A 24,359-nucleotide genomic window follows, 5' to 3' on the forward strand; every position below is an offset into this window, starting at 1 on the left:
AATGCATAATTGAATGTCTAAAAAATGCATATATAATTGAAGATCAAATTATTCCAACCAATCAAAATAGATCATATTATTACATGTAAAATAGCTATCCGATCATTTTTTTTTTGCTTTTGAACATTAAAAAAAACTTGCAATTGATTGACCATATTCAATAATTCAAACATAAAAAAGAAAAAAGGATTAGGAGAGGGTTGGTCAGTGGGTTGGGGGAGAGAGGGAAAGAAGAAGGGGAAGGTAAGGTAAGTGGGGTGCCCTGCAGCGGCGCACATGGGATAGGGTTTGACCCTTAAGCAGCACACTCACATGGCCTCTTTTGTGGACCCTCACACCTTCTTCAACATCTTGCTAATGAATCTCACCACATGCCTCTGTTTACGCTTTGGACCCACTCACTTTCCACCCTTTCCCTCTCAATCCCATATTAGGAAGGGTTGGGGTAAAAGGGCATGAGGAAAAACAGTTGTCACGCCATTTTTGGTATACCCATATCGTGCATGATGTTAGCTAAGAATCCTTATAATTCCCTCTTCTTCATGAAATTTCTTATTTCAATATGACCTATTGACCTACCATTTCCCATTCACATGACATAATCATACTCAACAAGTGATACATCCATGTATACTTTATTTTACTTAAGGATATATAAATATAAATATAAATAGATAAAATGCATGTTTAGAAATTCATACAAAAAGTTATTGTAAATGTAAATTATGATGGATAGATGTAAAAGTTACAAAAAAAATTACTGCTATTCACCATGATTTTAACATTATTGTAATTTTCAAACAAATTTTTAAATTTGTCTAAGTTTATGATCAAGAAAATATAAAACCATTATTATTCAACTCAAACTCTTTCTCTTAATGAAATGTTACATGTGTGTTTGTATTTCTCAGCAGAGTACTCATTTTTTTATGTTATGTTTGGTTGGAGGGAGGGGAAAGGAAATGGAAAGAAAACACGGAAATCGATGAGTGAATTTGGAATAAGGTTTAATCCAAGTTCACTCCTCGATTTCCGTGTTTTCTTTCTCTTTCTTTTCCCCTCCCTCAAACCAAACAAAGCATTAGAGTAAAAGAGAATATAATCATATAGAGAAAGATCTTGAGTTTTCCGCAGAGATCTTGTCTAACCTAAAACATGAAAAAACAATTTAATTGCACACTCCAAAAATATTATCCTTGGTTAATTAAAACATGGCAAAAAATTAGTCAAATCTTGGATTAACTTGAAGCATATATGCATGTGTGATATTGAATATCTTCTTAAAACTATAACAAATCTGTAGTTAAGTACCACTTGGGTGCAGCCAACTGATTGGAATATGGATAACGGATTTGAGTTTAGAAACCATACATTTAAGTGGATGTGTTTTATAAAAATATATATACATGTTGCTGTGTTGGATTGTATCTAATATACAGAAGATTCTCTGTGTGGCATGATAATTACTCGTATTGTCTCTTAATCATGAAGTTGAGAGTTCAAACTATCTATGCTAGTTGAAGCGATGCTATTTACTATTTTGTGTGAGTAGTGCAACATGATGATTAGTCAGTGCTAGTGCTACCGGTGGTTGATTCCAAGGCGCACCACACAAAAAGAAGATTTTTTTCTCTATAATCTCTGAAGTGCAATCATGATTTGTTTTGCTTGATTTTATGTTAATGGACACGATTACTAACTAAATGATTCCGCGTGACAAGTTGTCCCTGAAGATCACAGTGATCGATTCCACAAATAAGCTAAGCTAGGGAAATCTTAGACACAATCTTCCTTTTCTTTTATATATTTTACTTCCTATCCAATTTGGTTTGCCCCAAGTTGAAGGTGAGGGCAGTTGGGGGTCAACACTCAACATGTGTTCGTGCAATTCTGAGGCAACAACTCACTGATTAGTACCCCAAATCTTGTACGTATATGCACATTGTAAAAATAAACAGTAAAGTGATTCTAGATATAGAAGTCTGATATACTGTGTAAATTATAATTCACAAGTGTTTAGAATTATATGTACAGGCTACACGCCAACCTGAGGTGTAGTTGATGTGTTTCTGGGCCACAGAACATGAATCTGAACTCCATGCGGTTCTTATTTCTTAATAAGTGGCATGTCCTCCTTCAGAAATAACTACCACATTAAACAATTACTCACATCCATGGATGTAAAATTTGTTAGCCTTAATGATATAAGCAACCGTTTTACAATAAAAAATCTCTTTGTCGTCATTGAAAGTTAACAATAATTATCGTCATTTTCAATAAATAATTCTCTTTGTCAAGAGAAGTTGCTCTCGTTCCACTGCAGTAATTTTAGTTTACAATTACCAGCTTCAGAATGGGTTCATATATGTATTGTAAGTTCTTTTTCCCTAGGTGTACACGTAGGAGTCCACTGGACTCGGGAAGTGAACACCTTGAGTTATACAGATTTTATTGACCGATCCTAGGATTATATATTCATGGATCCAAGACCGACAATTTCTGGTTCTAATTCCAAAGATGAATTGCGGAGGTTCATCTTGCAAACGGTGAACTTTGTCTGACGAAGAACCCCATTATATATGCAATGCATGCACATCTATATAATCCTACAAATTAAGGAACCGTTATTTAATAATTAGACCTTTATAGTTTTGATTCCTAAGATTAAGGAACTGTTGCATGCTACGCAGCACAGGCCTATAAGCCATTGTAATGTGATTTTTAAGATTATTACTAAAACTATTGTAAATAGATTGAAACTTATTTTGCCTGATTTGATATGTAATACTCAGAGTGCTTTTGATCCAGGCCGTTTAATAACGAATAATATATTGATTGTGTATGAGTGTTTTCATTATATAAAGAAGAAAATTTCTGGCCGTAATGGCATGATGGCCCTCAAACTTGATATGTCGAAGGCATATGATCGAGTTGAGTGGCATTTCTAACAAGCTGGTTTGACTTAGATGGGGTTCCCTGTTTATTGGGTTGAGCTTATTATGAATTGTGTCTCCACTGTGGAGTTTTCTATTATGCTTAATGGTAATCCTCAGCCGGTTTTTACCCCGTAGAGAGGTCTCAGGCAGGGAGATCCGTTGTCCCCATACTTGTTTATCATTTGTGGGGAGGTGTTCTCAGCCCTTATACAAAAAGCTATCTCTTCCAATTCCCTTCATGGGCTAAAAATTGCGTGTCATGCGCCAATTATGTCTCATCTTTTGTTTGCAGATGATAATATCCTCTTTGCTCGCGCTGCCGACCAGGAGGCGGAGATGGTAAAGCCATCCTCACCACCTATGAGCGTGCTTCAGGACAAATGATTAATCTGGATAAGTCTATGCTTTCAGTTAGCCGAAATGTGCCTCAGAACCGTCTTTATGAGCTTAAACAGCTTTTGAGAGTTAAGGTTGTAGAAAGCTTTGACAGATATTTGGGTTTACCCACTATCAATGGTAAGTCTAAATCTCATATTTTTCAATTTGTTAAGAGTCGAGTTTGGAAAAAGCTTAAAGGTTGGAAAGAGGGGTCTCTCTGTCTAGGGCTGGTAGAGAAGTTTTAATTAAATCTGTTGCGCAGGCTATTCCTTCTTATGCTATGTCTTGTTTTATGCTTCCTAATGGCCTTTGTGCAGATATTGAGGGCATGATCTCCAGGTTTTACTGGGGTGGAAATGTATCAAAGAGAGGTCTCCACTTGTCTAGTTGGAGCAAATTGTGCCGGCCAAAGTGTGAGGGTGGTCTTGGTTTCCGCAGTTTCCATGCTTTTAACACTGCCTTGAATTAGTTGCCAAGAATTGGTGGCGGATTTATTTATTCCCACCTTGTCTCTTTGTTTGCTCAGATCTTTAAAGGAGTCTATTTTCCTAATGGGTCAATTATTGATGCTAAAAAAGGGTGGCGCCCAAGCTATGCTTGGTTGAGTATTTGGAGGACCAAATGGGTTTTTGAGCGTAGTGGGCGTTGGATAATTGGCGATGGTCGCTTGGTGAATGTTCGCAGTGACAATTGGCTACCTCATGGGTGTCCTATTATTTATAGTGAGGATCTAATGAATGAGCTGAATATTCAAACTGTGTCTGATTTATTGACAAATTATGGCAGGGAATGGAATAAACAATTGATTGAATATATTTTTTGTCCTAACACTGCTTTGCAGATTTTCTCCCTCCCTCTATTTGTGCATGGAAGTGTAGTAGATACTCTTTTCTAGCCAGGTACTGTGACCGGTATGTATACATCAAAGTTTGCCTATGCTTTTATAATGGACCATGATGCTCAGGTAGTTCCTTCCGTTTCTTTGGCGGCTTCCCCCTTACCTGCGAAGCTTTGGAATATTTTCTGGAAATCTCTTGCTCTCCCACAATGCAAGGAGTTATCTTGGCGAGCTTGTTGCTCTTTCTTGCCCGTCCGTGATGCGCTTCGGCGTAGAGCATGGATGTGGACCCTTTGTGCCCCTTGTGTGGTTTGGAGGACGAAATTGTCTCTCATCCTTTGATGAACTGCCCTGTGACTAGAGGTTTTTGGTTTTCCCATCCTCTTGCACTGAGATTGGATAATTTTGCTACTGGGTGTAAGACCCAAGTTTTTAAGCTTAAAATAAGTGGAAGAGATCTCCATTTACGATTAGGCTTGAAGTATCGTGAAGGAAAAACCTGAACAAGAGTTTATCGGAAGGAATAAATTTATGAAGGAGAAAGTTCAGGAACAGTCTAAGAATCGTATCGAAGTCGATAAAAGTTATAGCACGATCGATATACACTTAAACTTAGGGCAAGAGCGCTAGAATTAGCTGATTTCCACTTAAAGACACGATGGAAACTAATTCCAAAAATCTTGAGAGAAATGTTAGAATTTCTCTTAATCCTTATATGACCATCGTTTCGAGGCGAAACTATAGGATCTACGAACGTCCGATTCCAATCATCGGAAGTTTGCCGAAACTGAAACCCTGGTATTTCAAAACCCTAGAATCAACCGACAATGAAGACTTTTTCTATTCAGAGCTTCAAATGAAGATTCCACACGCGTACACCCATTTCTCTTGATGATTTCAATCTTTCTTTGGAAGGAAGTTTTCTATTCCGACATTCAATGCAAAAAGTAACTTATCGGGTAAAATAGTTTTACACCGACTTTGCATTAGTCACCTAAAATACCAGGAAACCTCTTTTGAGTTTTAGATTTATGTCGCCAAAACCTATCTTAGAATACACGGAGAATGAAGCCGGAAAAATCGGAATCGCGAAACTTTCATTTTCCCGCGTTTTTCCATCCTCTATATAGCAAGCCTCGAAAACCAAAAATCATACTGATATTTCTTTGAAGAATTAGAAGATTCAGCGGGGTGAATATCGTGTCTAAAATACGTTGGAATCAGTAGGAAGAAATCGGGATCGCTTTTATATTTTTATCTTAACTCTATGAGTTAAATCCTCCGATATCTAAACAAAACTGTACCGGTTTACAAAATATCTATTCATTCTTATCCAATCTCTGATAAATATCTATTCAACCTTATCCAATCTTTAATAAATATCTGTTCATACTTATCCAATCTTGATAAATATCTATTCATACTTATCCGATCTTTGATAAATATCTTCCATTTCATTCCCTATAAATATGTGAAGCTTGAAACAAAAACCTCACAAACACACACACACAACCCGCGGCTTGGAGAGAAGAAGGAGGAGGAGAGCTTTTCGTCGATTCTTGTCTGATCGTCCCACAGTTCGTTGCTACGCGTAGGCCTCAAGGTACTGACGCTTTTCCTTACTTCTGATCGTAAATTCTGCCGCTTTTCTCTATACTTTTCTGTACTCTTAGTTTTGAGGTTTTTGCAAAACTATCTAGATAACTTCATCTTTTTATCTAAATTTATTCCCTGCGTGCCCCTGAGCATGTTTAGCGGATTACATTTTGCTGATTCTCGCCGAATTGCTGCCGAGTTTCAATTCTGCTCATAATACCCATTTTTGGCTAAAGTTCCAACCTTTGGGCTTAAAACCCTCGACTGAGCTTAGCAATAGTAAGATTAGTCGTCATAATCGTCGTAAGTATCAACCCCATCTAATTTGTTTTTCGAAACTCTGATTTTGAAATTCTGAGCTGAAAATAATGACCAAAATACCCCTGCGACAGTTTTCGATCCGATAATTTTTCCGAGTTTAGATTAACCTTAGTTACGACTAATGATAACCTAGGAACCAAGTTTGATCGAAGAAAAATCGACACACACAATTACCATGTGTGGCCGGGAGCTACCCTAGGAGGAGGAAGAAAATTTCTTTTTCAAAAACTTGTTCTTTCGCGCTAGATTATCGTACCTCGGAGTATATGCTACTTCGTGTAACCTTAGTGAGTATTGATTGCTGAGTTTCGGTTAGATTCTGAGGGAATTCTGTGGTTTTTACTCTAAAGGTTATTTTGAGGAATTTCCTGAAGAACAAGGAGCTGATTGTGAAGGAGCGTTTGAAGAGAACTCTGGAAATTGGCTAAGGTGAGGGCTACTCACTGAATACTAGATAATGCTTTAGGTGTCGACGAATTCGACTTGATTTATTGTTTATGCACTTATTTGTGTTTGACTGAGAAATGTTTTCTGAGGCTTCGGCTGACAATGTAGATTATTCATCTACTGACTGTTTCTTGAGTTTGAATCATATGCTATGTGCTAAATGGTTAATTTAGGATGTGTGATATCTGCTCTATATGCTAAGTGCTACATGGTTAATCTAGGATGTGTTAATATATGTGCTATGATTGTTGGACTGTGCTAATTTAACTATGCCATTACACCTATATCTGTTATGCTTCAGAGTGAGGATAACGGGCATGTCATGCCGATTTTATTTTGAGATTTTGGGGAAGTTGATGGGACGGACCGAGGTTCGTACCCTATTATTGTTTTAGTGGATCGAGACCTTCTCAAAGGAAAATTGATTTTGAAAATGATATTGGAAAAACCCCATTTGAATTCACGTAAAAACTTGGGTTGTTCTGTCTAAGGCAAGAAGGGCTTTTAATGAGGCATTGTGCCCGGCCAGCTTACCTGGGAACTTCTCGGGCCATTACTTGGGGGATGATGGACCTTTTGTTTTGAGACCTTCTCCAGGGAATCATTGGAATTATGGGATCTTTGAAACTAATAGGATTAGAGACGAAACTTAAACAATTTCATAATGAACCTCCATAATGTATTAAACAACCTCAAAACCCTTAATATAATGATAAAAGACTCAGACGAAAGTTTAGGGCTTGAACATTAAGTTTTGAAAATGAGAAGTGTCGTCGAGTCCTAGAGTTGAGAAAACTAATAAGTTTCTGAGTATGTTGATACTCCTTCGCTCTTTGAGTAGTTTGTTTAGCCATCCAAGGGATGAGCCGAGAAGCTTCACTGAGGCGTGAGACCTTGTGAAAGCGTGAATCTTCACTGAGGCGTGAGACCTTGTGAAAAGCATGGATCTTCACTGAGGCGTGAGGCCTCGTGAACAGCATGAAACTTCATTGAAGCGTAAGACTTCGTGCAAGTGTGTAAATTCACTGGGGCGTGAGACCCCGTGAAAGCATAAAACTTCACTGTAGCGTGAGACTTTGTGAATGTGTAAGACTCCACTGAAGCGTGAGACTTCGTGAGAGCATTGATGACTCGAAGAGTTATCGTGAGTGGTTGCACTCATTTTTACGATTAATTGTATTTTGTCGCAGAATCGACTTTTACCTTAGGGTATTCTTTTTAGAGACAAATAAGTTAGTTAGAACACGTGGCGACGTGTCGAGTGAGGTCGGAGACGTTGTTTGACTAATCACTTTGCATTCATGCACACATTTTGAGGTTAATACACGGCGTGATACCGGACCTCGGTGGATTCCAAAATGTTCATAAGACCCGGATTTCCATATAAGAACACTGCGGTGATTCTTAGTAGCAGACGGAAATGGCAGACCTTCGGGTTCACTGCTGATCTGACTACACTTTGTGTGGTGTAAGAGACACGCGAGCGGAAATGGTCCCACCGTTGCTGGTGCTAGGATTGACTCGTTGATGCCCATCCGTTCCGGAATGCATTTGTTAACCAGCATTGCATTTCATGCAACATGCATACTGACTTAGTTGCTGAGTGTGATTGATAATTGTTAATCTTATCTGATGCATGTTAATTGTTATTACTGTCTTTTATATTCATTGTGAAATATACAACCCTAGGATGCTATCCCTAACTTATAAGCCTAAGTAAGCTATCTATATCTGTATCTATTGGATTTATTATTTACATAATTCTTTGGAGTTGACCCTCGCGTCTTCTGTGTGTGCTTTGGCGGACAAACGCCCTTTGTCAGATGTCTATGGCGGACTGATTCACGATGGTTCACCCTTCGGGGGGAACTAGGTTCGAGATGCCGGGATAGGAGCGCATCGCGGTAGCGAGAGGAGAACGGATGGTGTACATAGACTTGGTCGTTCTGGATTCAGATTCGGACGACGATCACGCTAGTATGTAGGTTTTAGTGCTGGCGTGAGCTCCTCGAGATGGGATTAGTGTAGGAGTAGAGTCTTAGCTCTGACCGTTATGTTTTCTTTTGGGAACAGGGTAGTTTCCCACCTATAGCTTTTTGTGTGGTTCCTTTACGGGAATCACAGAGAGTTGGTTGGACTTAGGAGGTCTTGTTTTAGGCCGTTTGGGCTAACTCATTCTCATTTTTGAGGGATAGTGTTGCGAACACTTGACCTTTCTTTTGGTTTGGTACTACAGCGGGGGCTGTATTTATCGTATATTAGTTCGGATATCCTTTGTTGTAGAGTTTCTATTTCTTCCAGTCTTTGGTTCTATTATCGAAAACAAAAATATTCACGTTTTTCCGCTTTAATTTCTTTTTGGTTACTAAAGTGACGCCACCGAAATCGGGGTGTTACACTGGGACTGAGTTTCTTTCGCAGTTTCTTAATAATGCAGATTCGAAAGCAGTGCGGTTGTGGCAAACCGATGCATACACCCTTTGGGAAGCCCGTAACAGGGTTTTGTTTCAGGGGCGAGACTTTGATTATGCTGATGTCTTGCGGCGTACAACGATGTTGGACGTGGTGGCAAGCTCTATGACATTCCCCACACAACCAGTGTTGAAGAAGAAGGATACGACGTGGTCCAGGTCGACTCGTGGAGTGTTTAAGATCAACTTTGATGGCTCTTGGACTCAACAGGCAGATTCAGGTCTGGGCATGGTAGCGCGCAATCATGAAGGGTTGGTGATGACCCGGGATTTAAGGCTATTTTTCTAGTTTATTTGCATGCATTTTAATGTATTATTTAAAATATTTTAATCATTTTAGGACACTCTAGGCCTATTTCATGCATTTTAATATTTTTATTTAGTTTTAGTATTTTTCTATATTTTATATTATTTTTCTAGATTTTATTAGGATTTAAATTAGCTTTATATTTTGTTTAATTATTATTAGGATTTATTTACTTTAATTTAGGATTAGATAAGTTTATTTTTATTTTGTTAGTTTTTATCTATCTTTAATTAGGACTTTTTAAATTATAGATTTGATTAGAATTTAGTTGGTTTATTTTGAGATTTTATCTTATTTTACCTTATTTTTATTTAATTTAATTTCTGGAAAAATCAGGAAAAGAGAGCTGATACTGCGCTGAGGGTCCACTGTAATTACCATGCACGTGCGGAGATCGGATGGCTGCAGCATAATTCCATCCACGTGTCGTGATCAGGCCTGAGGTCCACCACAAGATAATGAGTTGTGAAGCGCTAGATTCCACCCTTATAATGTCTCCACCAATTGCAAGGTGACACGTGGCAGCATCAAAAGACAAGGATTTTTGCTTTTTCCAAGCCTGGGCCACGCGATTGAATGAAACGGAAAAGCACAGTATTAGGGATATATATATATTTGCAAGATATATAATATCAAGGGGGACGTGAAATTGGAGGGGAATATTAGATAGCAGCTTTTGAGCCTTTTCCTGGAGTTAACCCTAGCATTAAAGCTTTTTGAAAAACCTTTATTTTTCTCAATAAATTATTTGATCATGAAAGTCATGCTTGGCTAAACCTCCGTAGGTACTTGGGGTGTCTGGTTTGACTCTTTTGATCTTATGTTTTGATATACTTTTTAGACTCATGAATCCTATTTTTATTTATGAATTTCTCATCTTTTATCTATGAATCTTTATGCATGAAGATTAACTTTGCTATTTTGTATGCGATTGAGAAATCGGTAGAAAATAGGGATTCGGTGAGGAATTGATTAGGAACGCCTACGCCTTAGAGATAAGGGTAACTTCTAATTGTGTTGGCTAGTAACTAATTACTTTAATTCTCCAATTGAATTCGTCTAGGAACTAAGAGATTAGTGTTAGCAGTGTAATTGGAAGTTCTGCGTAGTTAAGAGATTATCACGTAGAAACTTAGGCAAGCACCATAAATAAGTTAGATAATTCATGAGTTAATTAGTCTATTAAGAACATAAGTGAGATTGATGAAATCCTACCTCAGGTACTTCCCCTTTTGATTGCTCTCAATACTACGTACTTGCTTTTCACTGAATTTTACAACTTTGAATTAAGTTCTTTTTCAACAATTATTCAACCCAAACCTTTTTACTTAGTCTTTTTAGTTATTTAATTGGTGAAATTGATTTGGACAACCGCAATCCTTGAGATCGATATTTTATTACTACTTAACGAATAGGTACACTTGCCTAGGAGTTATCAAGTTTTTGGCGCCGTTGCCGGGGATTGCGCTTTAGTCTAGAATAATAGAACCTATTTCTTACTTTTAAGATTTTACTATATTTTTATTTTTATTTTTGCTTTTATTGTGCTGGTGTTACTAACATTTGTTTGCTAGTGTATGCGAGGTACCGTTGATCGTAATTCCCTTCTTTTTGATCCTGAGATCGAGAAGACTGCTCGGAAGAATCGAGCTCAACAGAGAAAGCAAAAACAAGCAAAAACAATGGCTGAGACACCGGAACAGATTGAGGCGAGGATTCGAGCTGAATTTGAAGGGCGATATGATGCAGATTATGAAGCCCGGAGAATTCAGCGAGACAGAGAGTTAGAAGAACAGAATGCCAGGAGATCCATTAGGGAGATAACTACCCTTGACATAAGCTTTGAATTTGAGGGAAGTATTGTTCCACCTACTGATGTTCCAGAAAATTTCCATGTGCCAACTCACTTCATGCACCTAGTGAGCCAACACCAATTTGGAGGGAGTATACTCGAAGATCCATATGCTCATATGGCTACATTCACAGAGCAGTGCACCCCATTGAAGAAACAGGGAATCACTCTAGACACAGTAAGGTTGATGTTGTTTCCCTTTTCCTTAAGGGATTCTGCTGCAACTTGGTTGAGGTCTCAACCTTCACACAGTATTGTATCATGGGATGACCTAGCCAAGAAATTTACGTCAGAGTTTTTTTCAGCAACCCGCACGAGGAAGTTAAAGCAAGAGATCAACTCCTTTCTCCAGATGGATCAAGAGAACTTATATGAGGCATGGGAACGGTTCAATGAGCTTCTATGAAAATGCCCAAGCCATAATATTTCTCTTACTGATCAGGTAGTAATTTTTTATACCGCATTGAATGACAATACCAGAGACAAATTAGATACTGCAGCTCCAGGTGGAGCTTTTGATGTGTTGCCCACTAGTGAAGCCTTAGAGATAATTAATAATCTGCCAGCCAGAGCTATGCATTCCAACAACGACAGGCAGAACAGAAAAAGTGTTCAAGAAATAGAGACATATGATGCCGTTCTAGCCTCAAATAAGAAGTTGTCTCAGAAAATGGATGCCATAGTGAAGCGTTTGGATGACTGCCATGTGGGCAATGATGATGCAAAATTCGATGAGGAGGTAAAAATACTTACTAACCCCCAAAATAATCCATATTCCAATACTTATAATGCAGGATGGAGGAATCACCCCAACTTCTCTTGGGGAGGGCAAAATAAGTCAACTCAATCAGGCGATCAAAGACAATATTCCAACTAGCGGGGTCATTATCAGGAACAAAGGCAGCCACCTCAACAAGATGAAGGAACTGGAAAGAAGAACTTGGAAGACATTATGGGGGAATTAGCTCAAACTACCAAGAGTTTCATCAATGAATCTCGCAATAATTTCAAGAACCACGAGGCTTCAATCAAAAATTTGGAGAACCAGGTTGGTCAAATCTCAAAACAACTCGCCGAAAGACCTCTAGGTATGTTTCCTAGCAACACTGTGCCTAACCCCAAGGAAAATATTTCTGTTGTTACTCTAAGAAGTGGGAAAGTGATGCATGAAATTGAAAAGAAAAAAGATAGTGAAGAGAATAAGAGTGAGGCTAGAAATTAAAGTGAATCTGAAATGATAAGTAAGGAAAAAGAACAGAGTGAAGATAGGTTAGTGAATGAGAATAAAGAAAAGAAAACAATTCCTATTGGTTGTGGAAAAATCCCTTTCCCCAATGCTTTATAAGGATCCTTCATAGATATTCTCATAAATTCTTTACGCACAAACTCATCTACTACCTCAACTCTAAACACATCATCCTCCTTGTTTGGATGTTTCATATTTTTCCACACAGAAAATGTCACTCTCTCATCAGCTACCCTAAGGTCCATGGTTCCCAATTCTACATCTATTAACGCCCTTCCAGTAGCTAGGAATGGTCTACCCAAAATGAGAGGGACCCTAGTGTCTTCTTACTTATCTAACACCACAAAGTCCACAGAAAAAACAAATTTATCAACTCGTACTAGCACATCCTCTACTATTCCATAGGGTGTCTTAAGTGACCTATCGGCTAACTGGAGCGAGATCATAGTAGGGGTGACTTCTCCTATATCTAATCGTTCAAACATGGTCAAAGGCATCAAATTAATGCTAGCACCTAAATCACACAAGGCTCTTCCTACGGCTAGACCTTCTATGTCAACAGATATTGTGAAGCTACCAGGATCTTTCAGTTTAGGAGGGAGCTTCTTTTGTAGAATAGCACTGCATTCCTCAGTTAACATTTTAGTTTCACTCTCCTCACTTAGTTTTCTTCTCCTTGACAAAATGTCTTTCATGAATTTAGCATAAGTGGGCATTAGCTCCAATGCTTCAGAAAAAAGAATGTTAATTTGAAGCTTCTTAAAAACTTCTAAAAATTTTGAAAATTGTTTTTCCAAATTCTTTTTTACTAAAGCATTGGGGAAAGGGATTTTTCCACAACCAATAGGAATTGTTTTCTTTTCTTTATTCTCATTCACTAACCTATCTTCACTCTGTTCTTTTTCCTTACTTATCATTTCAGATTCACTTTAATTTCTAGCCTCACTCTTATTCTCTTCACTATCTTTTTTCTTTTCAATTTCATGCATCACTTTCCCACTTCTTAGAGTAACAACAGAAATATTTTCCTTGGGGTTAGGCACAGTGTTGCTAGGAAACATACCTAGAGGTCTTTCGGCGAGTTGTTTTGAGATTTGACCAACCTGGTTCTCCAAATTTTTGATTGAAGCCTCGTGGTTCTTGAAATTATTGCGAGATTCATTGATGAAACTCTTGGTAGTTTGAGCTAATTCCCCCATAATGTCTTCCAAGTTCTTCTTTCCAGCTCCTTCATCTTGTTGAGGTGGCTGCCTTTGTTCCTGATAATGACCCCGCTAGTTGGAATATTGTCTTTGATCGCCTGATTGAGTTGACTTATTTTGCCCTCCCCAAGAGAAGTTGGGGTGATTCCTCCATCCTGCATTATAAGTATTGGAATATGGATTATTTTGGGGGTTAGTAAGTATTTTTACCTCCTCATCGAATTTTGCATCATCATTGCCCACATGGCAGTCATCCAAACGCTTCACTATGGCATCCATTTTCTGAGACAACTTCTTATTTGAGGCTAGAACGGCATCATATGTCTCTACTTCTTGAACACTTTTTCTGTTCTGCCTGTCGTTGTTGTAATGCATAGCTCTGGCTGGCAGATTATTAATTATCACTAAGGCTTCACTAGTGGGCAACACATCAAAAGCTCCACCTGGAGCTGCAGTATCTAATTTGTCTTTGGTATAGTCATTCAATGCGGTTAAAAAATTACTACCTGATCAGTAAGAGAAATATTATGGCTTGGGCATTTTCTTAGAAGCTCATTGAACCGTTCTCATGCCTCATATAAGTTCTCTTGATCCATCTGGAGAAAAGAGTTGATCTCTTGCTTTAACTTCCTCGTGCGGGTTGCTGAAAAAAACTTTGACGTAAATTTCTTGGCTAGGTCATCCCATGATACAATACTGTGTGAAGGTTGAGACCTCAACCAAGTTGCAGCAGAATCCCTTAAGGAAAAGGGAAACAACATCAACCCTACTGTGTCTAGAGTGATTCCCTGTTTCTTCAATGGGGTGCACTGCTCTGTGAATGTAGCCATATGAGCATATGGATCTTCGAGTATACTCCCTCCAAATTGGTGTTGGCTCACTAGGTGCATGAAGTGAGTTGGCACCTGGAAATTTTCTGGAACATCAGTAGGTGGAACAATACTTCCCTCAAATTCAAAGCTTATGTCAGGGGTAGTTATCTCCCTAATGGATCTCCTGGCATTCTGTTCTACTAACTCTCTGTCTCGCTGAATTCTCCGGGCTTCATAATCTGCATCATATCGCCCTTCAAATTCAGCTCGAATCCTCGCCTCAATCTGTTCCGGTGTCTCAGCCATTGTTTTTGCTTTCTCAGTTGAGCTCGATTCATCCGAGCAGTCTTCTCGATCTCAGGATCAAAAAGAAGGGAATTACGATCAACGGTACCTCGCATACACTAGCAAACAAATGTTAGTAACATCAGCACAATAAAAGCAAAAATAAAAATAAAAATATAGGAAAATCTTAAAAGTAAGAAATAGGTTCTATTATTCTAGACTAAAGCGCAACCCCCGGCAACGGCGCCAAAAACTTGATAACTCTTAGGCAAGTGTATCTATTCGTTAAGTAGTAATAAAATATCGATCTCAAGGATTGCGGTTGTCCAAATCAATTTCACCTATTAAATAACTAAAAAGACTAAGTAAAAAGGTTTGGGGTGAATAATTGTTGAAAAAGAACTTAATTCAAAGTTGTAAAATTCAGTGAAAAGCAAGTACGTAGTATTGAGAGCAATCAAAAGGGGAAGTACCTGAGGTAGGATTTCATCAATCTCACTTATGTTCTTAATAGACTAATTAACTCATGAATTATCTAACTTTTTTATGGTGCTTGCCTAAGTTTCTACGTGATAATCTCTTAACTACGCAGAACTTCCAATTAAACTGCTAACACTAATCTCTTAGTTCCTAGACGAATTCAATTGGAGAATTAAAGTACTTAGTTACTAGCCAACACAATTAGAAGTTACCCTTATCTCTAAGGCGTAGGCGTTCCTAATCAATTCCTCACCGGATCCCTATTTTCTACCGATTTCTCAATCGCATACAAAATAGCAAAGTTAATCTTCATGCATAAAGATTCATAGATAAAAGATGAGAAATTCATAAATAAAAATAGGATTCATGAGTCTAAAAAGTATATCAAAACATAAGATCAAAAGAGTCAAACCAGACACCCCAAGTACCTACGGAAGTTTAGCCAAGCATGACTTTCATGATCAAATAATTTATTGAGAAAAATAAAGGTTTTTCAAAAAGCTCCAATGTTAGGGTTAACTCCAGGAAAAGGCTCAAAAGCTGCTATCTAATATTCCCCTCCAATTTCACGTCCCCCTTGATATTATATATCTTGCAAATATATACATCCCTAATACTGTGCTTTTCCGTTTCATTCAATCGCGTGGCCCATAGGGATGGCAATTTTGCCCAAACCCATGGGTACCCGCCCGAACCCGATCCGATTTGACGGACAAAACCCGAGTTGACTGGATTTGGGTTTGGGTTTGGGTTTTGCCCGTTACTATAACAATTTAGGCTAAAAAGCACTTTTGGCCCCTGATGTTTTAAGTTTGTGCAAATTCTGCCCTTACTCTATTTTTGTCGATGTTTCTACCCCTCATGTTTTCAAACAGTGCACCATCTACCCCTCCGTCAGTCAGATGTTAAAAAACTAACGGAATGAGCTGATTTGGCTTTTTTTTAATATATTTTTTGGACCTACCACGTGGAAATTACAAGTGTAATTGGAAAAATGGGGCATGGGAGATTCAAACTCAAGACCTATAAGTAGCAAAACATGCATTTAACCAGTTCAGTTACATACATAATTGATATATACATCAAGCAAATTTAATTTATATCATTTCCTTGATCATCATCAACTTCATATGCTCCTATTCATCTCTACAATCCACTCATGAACCTCTCCTGAGAAAGCCTGACTGACAGAGGGGTAGACGGTGCACTGTTTGAAAACTTGAGGGGTAGAAACGTCGACAAAAATAGAGTAGGGGCATAATTTGCACAAACTTGAAACATCAGGGGCCAAAAATGCTTTTTAGCCAACAATTTATGGGTTTGGGTTTGGTATTAGTTAAATCTGTGCCCAAACCCGAATCCAAAGATACCCAAAACATAAAATTACAAAAAAATTCTCATACATGTATATATTTATAAACTTTGTTCTTAGTGTTTGATGATTAATTGTACTTTTGTATGTTTGAGAAAGTCAATTCTAAACTATTGTTGTCTCACTTTGGTGATGGATGATGATGATGAATAGTATTTGTTTTTCTTTCTTTCTATGAATTTCACTTTTTTTTATGAAAGTAGGTTATGGATCGGGTTGCTATTTCACGTAAGGAATGAGTTTGGGTTTGGGTTTCGGGTAAATCCGAAACCCAATGGATTTGAGCGTGGATTTCATTTTATCGCCCATAAGGGTTTGTGTTTGGGTTTGGGTTTGGGTTCTGAGATTTGGGTTTGGGTTTGGTAATTGTAAAATCCGTGCCCAATCCTACCCGTTGCCATCCTAGTGGCCCAGGCTTGGAAAAAGCAAAAATCCTTGTCTTTTGATGCTGCCACGTGTCACCTTGCAATTGGTGGAGACATTATAAGGGTGGAATCTAGCGCTTCACAACCCATTATCTTGTGGTGGACCTCAGGCCTGATCACGACACGTGGATGGAATTATGCTGCAGCCATCTGATCTCCGCACGTGCATGGTAATTACAGTGGACCCTCAGCGCAGTATCAACTCTCTTTTCCTGATTTTTCCAGAAATTAAATTAAATAAAAATAAGGTAAAATAAGATAAAATCTCAAAATAAACCAACTAAATTCTAATCAAATCTATAATTCAAAAAGTCCTAATTAAAGATAGATAAAAACTAGCAAAATAAAAATAAGATAACGACTTAAAATAAACTTATCTAATCCTAAATTAAAGTAAATAAATCCTAATAATAATTAAACAAAATATAAAGCTAATTTAAATCCTAATAAAATATAGAAAAATAATATAAAATGTAGAAAAATACTAAAACTAAATAAAAATATTAAAATGCATGAAATAGGCCTAGAGTGTCCTAAAATGATTAAAATATCTTAAATAATACATTAAAATGCATGCAAATAAATTAGGAAAATAGCCTTAAATCTCAGGTCATCAGTTGGTACTTGCAGTTGTTGCTTCAGTGGTGGAGCGCGCTTCGTCGGCATTGGTGGCAGAGGCCTTGGCATTTCGTTGGTCTATTGGGTTGGCTTTGGAGCTTGGCTTCATACGTGTTTGTCTTGAGACTGACTGCATCCAACTCTTCCAGATGTGGAAGAAACCTCAGGATGGGAGGAATAATTACTTGTCTACTATTCTTGATGACTGTTTTCGGTTTAGCCGTTCTTTTGATTTGTTTTCGGTTGTTTTTGTTAGCCTTGATGGCAATACTGTTGCTGATTTTTTAGCCAGGAACACACCCTCCTATGCTGGCCATGTCTGGATAGAAGAGGTGCCTCCTGAGGCCGTTCCGTTGTAGCTGCTGACATTTTGACGTCTTTGCCTCCAGTTTAATTAATTTGCGGGAAATTTTCAAAAAAAAATATATAATCCCTCAAATTTATCACCAAAACAATGAAAGATGCATAAAGTGCTTCCATTTTAATTCCAATAAGATCCGTACGTACGTAGACTCTTTGGGTGTTGATAATTTGAGAAATTAAATAAAATAAAAAACAAGATAGATAATGATAAGTGTGATATATGATGTTATTACATTGGAATAGAAATTGAGTGAAAAAATTAAAATAGTACATATCATTGATGTTTTAACTTTCCTATAACAAAGTATTGAAATTAGAAGTGCGGCCCAACTATACCTTAAGGGTGCGTTTGTTACAAGTTATCAAAAATCATGCCCGGGTAAGTGGATTCCCAGGGATATTATGATGTGAATGATATTCCCAGACATCTTTTAAAAAAGTGTTTGGTTGATAAATTCAATTCTCATGTATGTTTTTAAAATTTATTTAATTAAAATATTTAAAAATATAAAATTTGAAGTAAAAATAAAAGTTAGTGGGAAATAACTTTCATTCCCATGGGAATGCAAGATACCCATCCTTGAACATGGGAATGAAGTTTGGAGAAAATCAATGTAAATTGCATGCCTGTGAATCCACAATACCCGGGAATATTTTTTTCTGAAACTTGTACCAAACATGAGAATGTTACATTCCCAACCTAACTTACCCGGGAATCTTTAAAGATCCCTTCTACCAAACGCCCCCTAAGATCAAGGATAGAGTTGACCTAGTTGTGGGTGCGATGAGCTTGAATTGCCTTCAGACATTTTGGATTTTCAAAATTCTCATTTATAAATAATTACTCTCACCGTCTCTATTTATAAGTAATTTTTAAGAGTTTTTTTTTTTTCTAACAGTGAAGCACTTCATATTATTCCCTAAAATTAATTAACCTCATGTATTTATGGAAGAGATTGTGAATTTCAGAAAGCTGAATTGTACTTTTGATCCTTAATCTAATATGATTGTATAAAAGTGGACCCCTGCGTTTAAAACAAGCGCTTTTGTTCCCAGGTGTTTTTAACATGAACGATTTTAGTCAGTTCGTTAGTTTGTCATCCAAAAGCTAACGAAACTCGTTGACATGGTCTCAATGATTGACGTGGCATCCCATTTGGCGCCACTTGGATAAAAAAATTGTGAAACTTCAATTTTTTTGTTCCACATATAAAATTGAAGTTCATCGTTCTCTTCAATTTTGACTTGGGTTGGAGTTTCTTCGCGGTACCCCCATCGATATGACTCAAACGACATAGCAGTTTGTGTTTTTTCGTAGAAGCTCCCTGTCAATAAGAAGTTCACCGTTCTCCCCTCTCGATCAACATTCCCTTAAGTGATTTGGACGGGCTTATCTGATCACATCTTATATATATATAATAATTAACTCTCAGCTTGTGTATCTTTCACTTGATTTTGATGGAATATAAATATGGTGTGAAGATAAATTTTTCAAAATATCCAAAGGGGATATGTAACAAAATGATATGTAAATCACCAACATTTAAAACACCCCTACAAACACTCAATATTATCTCTCTATTATATAATTACATTACATCATACATCATTTTCTACTTTTTTTTTTGTTCCATTGATATTCTACAAATATCATTATTGGATAAATAATTATAGCAGCCAGCAGTGGTGTCCACTTCCAGTTCTTCCAATGAACAATCATAGGAAGGAAACACATGACCATGTCTTCACCTTTCCCAGCAAGGTTGGAATAGTCTAGTTCACACATTTGTCCACGTGTCGCGATCCCATTGCTGGAAGAGCTGGATGTGAAAAGACAAATCGGCCCATCCATCCATGTATTAATGGCCACCCCGCCCAAAACGCAAAGGCTTCCTTCCTTCCTTCCCCCACTTCAACGTGCCTTGCCCCTATACCTTCCCCCACTCACAGTACTATTATTGCAACCAAATCCCAAAATTCTTAGAGAGAGAAAGAGAAGTTTAGAGAGAAAAAGAGTGAAAAATTCATCATATGGAGAAGATGATGGTGTTTGAGGAAACTGAGCTGAGGCTTGGCCTTGGGTTGCCTGGAAATGGAGGCACAGCAGCAGGCACTGGTACTGAAGGTGCTGCTGCAGAAGGAGCTGTGATGAGAAAGAGAGGATTCTCTGAAACTGAGTCGACTGAGACTGAAGAAACAGCAACCACTACTGTGGATCTGATGCTTAACCTTTCCCCTAAAGAAGCTTCTTCTGCTTCGGCTGCTGCTGGTGGGGCAGATCCACGTGATAAGCTTAAGACTTCTTCGCCTAAGGAGAACACCCTGCTGGTCTCTGATTCTGCCAAGCCTCCTCCTGCTAAGTAAGTAGTTAATAATTTACCATGCATGCTTTTTTCCTTTGTCTTAAATACCATAGTGTTAGTTATGAGTCTAATCTCTCATATCAGCATCAGCGCAATAAAAAAAAATTCATTCGCAAAAGTCTGGGTTTAACCTCTCAACCACTTGTTTAAGGATGAATTAGAAAAGGGGAAAAGGTTCGGGCTAATTTAATTTTATACTTTTTACTAACTTTCATGATTTTCCATTTAATTAGCATATAAAAACAAGGATTCATGTTTGTTGCTTATATTAAAGTTATGGTTAATTATATTTGGGGATTGCCAGAGTTAGCCAAGAGGATTTTAGATGATGAGAAATTAAATGAAAATCAAAGAAATTATTACAATATAGATCATGAGTGGGAAAGGGAGAATTAATGTCAATCCTAATCTTTAATTAAACAACATATAACACTATCAACATCTTTCCTAAGCTACATTTTTATTTTATTTCTTTCTATCACATCATATCACATTTATCACTTTCCTCTTTCTTCTCTTCATTTTTCTCTCTCTTTTTTCTACATCTTATTGGAGTAGTGTTGACCTTAATTTCAAAGATGCTTTCATCTCTATTACAACATACCCTTTACCCATGGCTTCATATAGTTTAGCTAGTTAGTTAAACAGTTGACAATATAACAGTTTTTTTTGTTAATTCTTAAAGTTAACTTTGACTAAATATTTATTCATGTATGTAGAATATCATATATATCATAATTAAGTAACTAGGACTTCTCTAGATCTCTGATTAAGCCTTTTTTATTAGATTCATTACACAACCACATGCATACACAAACTAATTAATTCAATGAAAAAGTGATTGATTATACGAATATTGTGATGGATTGAAATGAAACTATTAATTAGGGCGCAAGTGGTGGGTTGGCCACCAGTTCGGTCGTTCCGGAAGAACATGTTTGCGGCCCAAAAGAGCAGCGGAGATCAAGAGAGCGAGAAGAACAGCAGCCCTAATGCAAGCTTTGTGAAAGTGAGCATGGATGGAGCACCTTACCTCCGCAAAGTGGACTTGAGCATGTACAAGACTTACAAAGATCTCTCTGATGCCTTAGGCAAAATGTTTAGCTCCTTCACCATTGGTAATTATTTATTTAACCACCAAATTTATCGGCACATTTATATATGTACCTTTGTTTAAATACTTTATCGTAAATGTTTAAGTAATCATCCCTTTGATACTATGAGTTTCAGAGTTCAAACCACACTCATCAAAATGAAACCCTTTTCTAATCAGTTGTTTAACACTCAGTACGAGTATTATAGATACACTCTCTGATCACTATTATAAGCGAAAGTTAGTTTTTTAGATTTATTGAATAAATGATGTATGTGGTCAATATTTATTCAATGAATCTAAAAAATTAATTTTTACTTATAATAGTGATCAGAAGCTGTTGGGAATTAATTTGTGTTGTGTGGGGTACTTACTTGGTCTAAAAAAAAATTAAATGAGTTGAATGAGGTCATGGTGATTGATGATAACAATTAATTATTGCTTTGTTTGATGAATTGAAGGAAATTGCGAGTCCCAAGGCATTAAGGATTTCATGAATGAGAGTAAGTTGATGGATCTTTTGAACTCCGACTATGTCCCAACCTATGAAGACAAGGATGGTGACTGGATGCTTGTCGGTGATGTACCATGGGAGTAAGTTTTCATTTCTCCACTTCAACACCCATAATTGTTCTTCTGCCTGCAATAATTACACGTACCTCATAATTTCCTCCATGTGCATCGGCATATATAAGCATATCCTTTAGTAGTAATATATTATGCTAGCTATACCAATTAATTAACCAATTTGTCTTGTTATATTACTCATGTGGTTATCATTTGATAGTAGTAGATAGTTAGACTCTTCAAATACTAATTAATTTAGAGTTTGATTTTATAAGTAGTGTGTATAGAAAATGATTTATCAGGAGATTTGTACTCATTTAAATGTGATTTTCGAAACTTGAGAGAATTAATCTCATAATTGCATACTGATATACCTTGTAAAACCAAGAAAAAATATATTACTATTACTCACATATTTACTTCTTACATATTTATTTCTTGCTGTTACTTATGATTTATTATCCTTACACATTTCTTGTTGAAACTAAAGTTTTGCATATGATAATGACTATTTTCTTTATGGCAAGCAGGATGTTTGTTGAATCATGCAAGCGTTTACGTATCATGAAAGGAAAGGAAGCTATTGGACTCGGTTAGTACATACAACGATTAATTCAGTTACTTTTACTTCAAAAAAGAAACCCTGCTCATTAGTCATGATTCATGCATGCACGTACAATCCTTCTATATATTCAGTCATATACACACTACTGTTAAATATCTATCTCCGTAGAGAATTGCAATGACTAGTCTATAATTTAGAAGGAAAAAAAACACATTCTAAAGTTAATTAACTTGTTTATGTATGTGTCAGCACCAAGAGCCATGGAGAAATGCAAGAACAGGAGCTAGACTAGTCGTTACAATTGCAACTGCTCAATATTCCATGTGGTCCAAGTTGACTTAGTAACTGAATCAAGCAAGGTGAAGAAGCTGCAGCAGACACGGATGGACAAAGAAAGCAGGGTGTTAAAAATATAGTTAATTATATTTGTGTATCATTAATATGGTTTGTTATATAATATTCCAAACAAAACTGTGAGATTAATTCTAAGTATATATTGTGAACAGAAACGATAATGACTCGATCTGAATTATGTCGCAAGACTTTATTTCTTTACTTGTTGTGTGCTTGCATAATAGTAAGCTGATCAATAATGTGCTTGTCTGTTGTACCTATATATCGTTTGTATTTTACTTAATTTTCACCATTTTCATTCTATATGCATTCAATTTATTATTTGTATAATGTATAGTGAGAAAAATAAATTTGTATATATGGGCTTCAGATTTTTTGGTTTAGGTCAAGAATGGACGAGCTGACATGATATATTTGGTGGGGGACAAGAACATGTGCCTCAAAGAGCATTTATATATGTATGCCCATTGAAGAGTGTTGTATTAAGTTTAATTTTATATTATCTTATTTCATGTTATTCAAACAGAGGAAAAAAGAGAAATTAATTATAAGGGATAAGAGGAAAAAAAATATTCGCGCCCCAGAAAAACAAATTTAGTTTGCACTCATGTGTTTTCTATATAGTTACAATAGTTCAATAAGAAGAAGAAAAAAAATACTCAAGAAAAACAAGCAATTAATATGAGACTTACGTACTGAGAAGGAAGCACGAACATGTAACCCAAGGGCACGGTCGTGCTCTATCAAATTTACAAGTTATGACTGTGTCAAAGTCATGCACGATTTTGGCGCAAAGTCAATTCAGTAATCACGACCGTTTCCCTATAAGTTGGACGGCCATGCCTATTCGCTTGGTAGAGAGCCTGAATTAGACCTAATTATTTCAATTAAATGAGGGTTTGAGGCCAAGGTAGAGAGGATCATGTGATTAGAGAATTAAACATTAGAACGCTATCACACATATCTTTGCAGGGAGAAGACAGAATAAGAATAGAAATCTTAGTATTTTCATTTCTCTATAAGATGTTAGTTACTAGGGACTGTATGTGTTCGAAATATTCCCTCTCAAGAAAAAAAAGAAGACATTCAATATTTTTACAATGCATAAGATGATTTGAACCCTGATATTTTATATATGTTCTTGTTATTTCAATTAATTTGTGTATTCGCTTAATTCAGTATGAAGTAATTAATCGTATCAATATAGTAGGGTAGTTTACTCCTGACGGGGGAATTATATACTATGGAACCTAAAATAAAGTGTGGGAAATTAGTTTTGGTGCACTCCTGGTAGATGTATTAGGATTAGTTCAACTAGCATGTGGTTAGGTAGTGTAATATCTCTCAGGTAGCTTCTTGCGGCTAGGTGGTATGTGGTTTGGGTATAGCTTGGAGGCTTATCTAACTTGAAGTAGAGTTGACACCTACAACTCTTAGGCAACATATATAAAATCATGAGAGATGATTC

General features: G+C 36.9%; 2 protein-coding genes and 2 non-coding genes across 4 annotated transcripts; 2 read left to right on the forward strand and 2 right to left on the reverse strand.

The window, feature by feature from the left end:
• Positions 1-11,465: 11,465 nt before the first annotated feature.
• Positions 11,466-11,572, reverse strand: LOC130721654 (small nucleolar RNA R71). Its single transcript, XR_009013575.1, has one exon. It is a non-coding gene; the product is annotated as a small nucleolar RNA R71 (small nucleolar RNA).
• A 1,146-nt stretch (positions 11,573-12,718) lies between these two features.
• LOC130719619 (uncharacterized) lies at positions 12,719-13,309 on the reverse strand. Its single transcript, XM_057570237.1, has one exon. It carries the CDS (start codon positions 13,307-13,309, stop codon positions 12,719-12,721), a length of 591 nt encoding a protein of 196 aa, XP_057426220.1.
• Positions 13,310-14,116: 807 nt separating this feature from the next.
• Positions 14,117-14,223, forward strand: LOC130721650 (small nucleolar RNA R71). Its single transcript, XR_009013571.1, has one exon. It is a non-coding gene; the product is annotated as a small nucleolar RNA R71 (small nucleolar RNA).
• A 5,613-nt stretch (positions 14,224-19,836) lies between these two features.
• LOC130718312 (auxin-induced protein AUX28-like) lies at positions 19,837-23,151 on the forward strand. Its single transcript, XM_057568885.1, has 5 exons — positions 19,837-20,309; positions 21,201-21,430; positions 21,867-21,999; positions 22,503-22,564; positions 22,787-23,151. Exons 1-5 carry the CDS (start codon positions 19,981-19,983, stop codon positions 22,822-22,824), a joined length of 792 nt encoding a protein of 263 aa, XP_057424868.1. The 5' UTR covers positions 19,837-19,980; the 3' UTR covers positions 22,825-23,151.
• The last annotated feature ends 1,208 nt before the right edge of the window (positions 23,152-24,359 follow it).

Source organism: Lotus japonicus, chromosome 5 (assembly GCF_012489685.1).
Source record: "Lotus japonicus ecotype B-129 chromosome 5, LjGifu_v1.2".
In the NCBI taxonomy this organism is placed as follows: domain Eukaryota; kingdom Viridiplantae; phylum Streptophyta; class Magnoliopsida; order Fabales; family Fabaceae; genus Lotus; species Lotus japonicus.

Bases quoted from the DNA above. Each gene is read 5' to 3' on its own strand.
- LOC130718312 (XM_057568885.1), top strand. From the start codon at position 19,981: ATGGAGAAGATGATGGTGTTTGAGGAAACTGAGCTGAGGCTTGGCCTT. The intron at 20,310-21,200 runs GTAAGTAGTTAA...ACTATTAATTAG, and splicing joins GCCAAGCCTCCTCCTGCTAA to GGCGCAAGTGGTGGGTTGGC. The intron at 21,431-21,866 runs GTAATTATTTAT...GATGAATTGAAG, and splicing joins GTTTAGCTCCTTCACCATTG to GAAATTGCGAGTCCCAAGGC.
- LOC130719619 (XM_057570237.1), bottom strand. From the start codon at position 13,309: ATGATAAGTAAGGAAAAAGAACAGAGTGAAGATAGGTTAGTGAATGAG.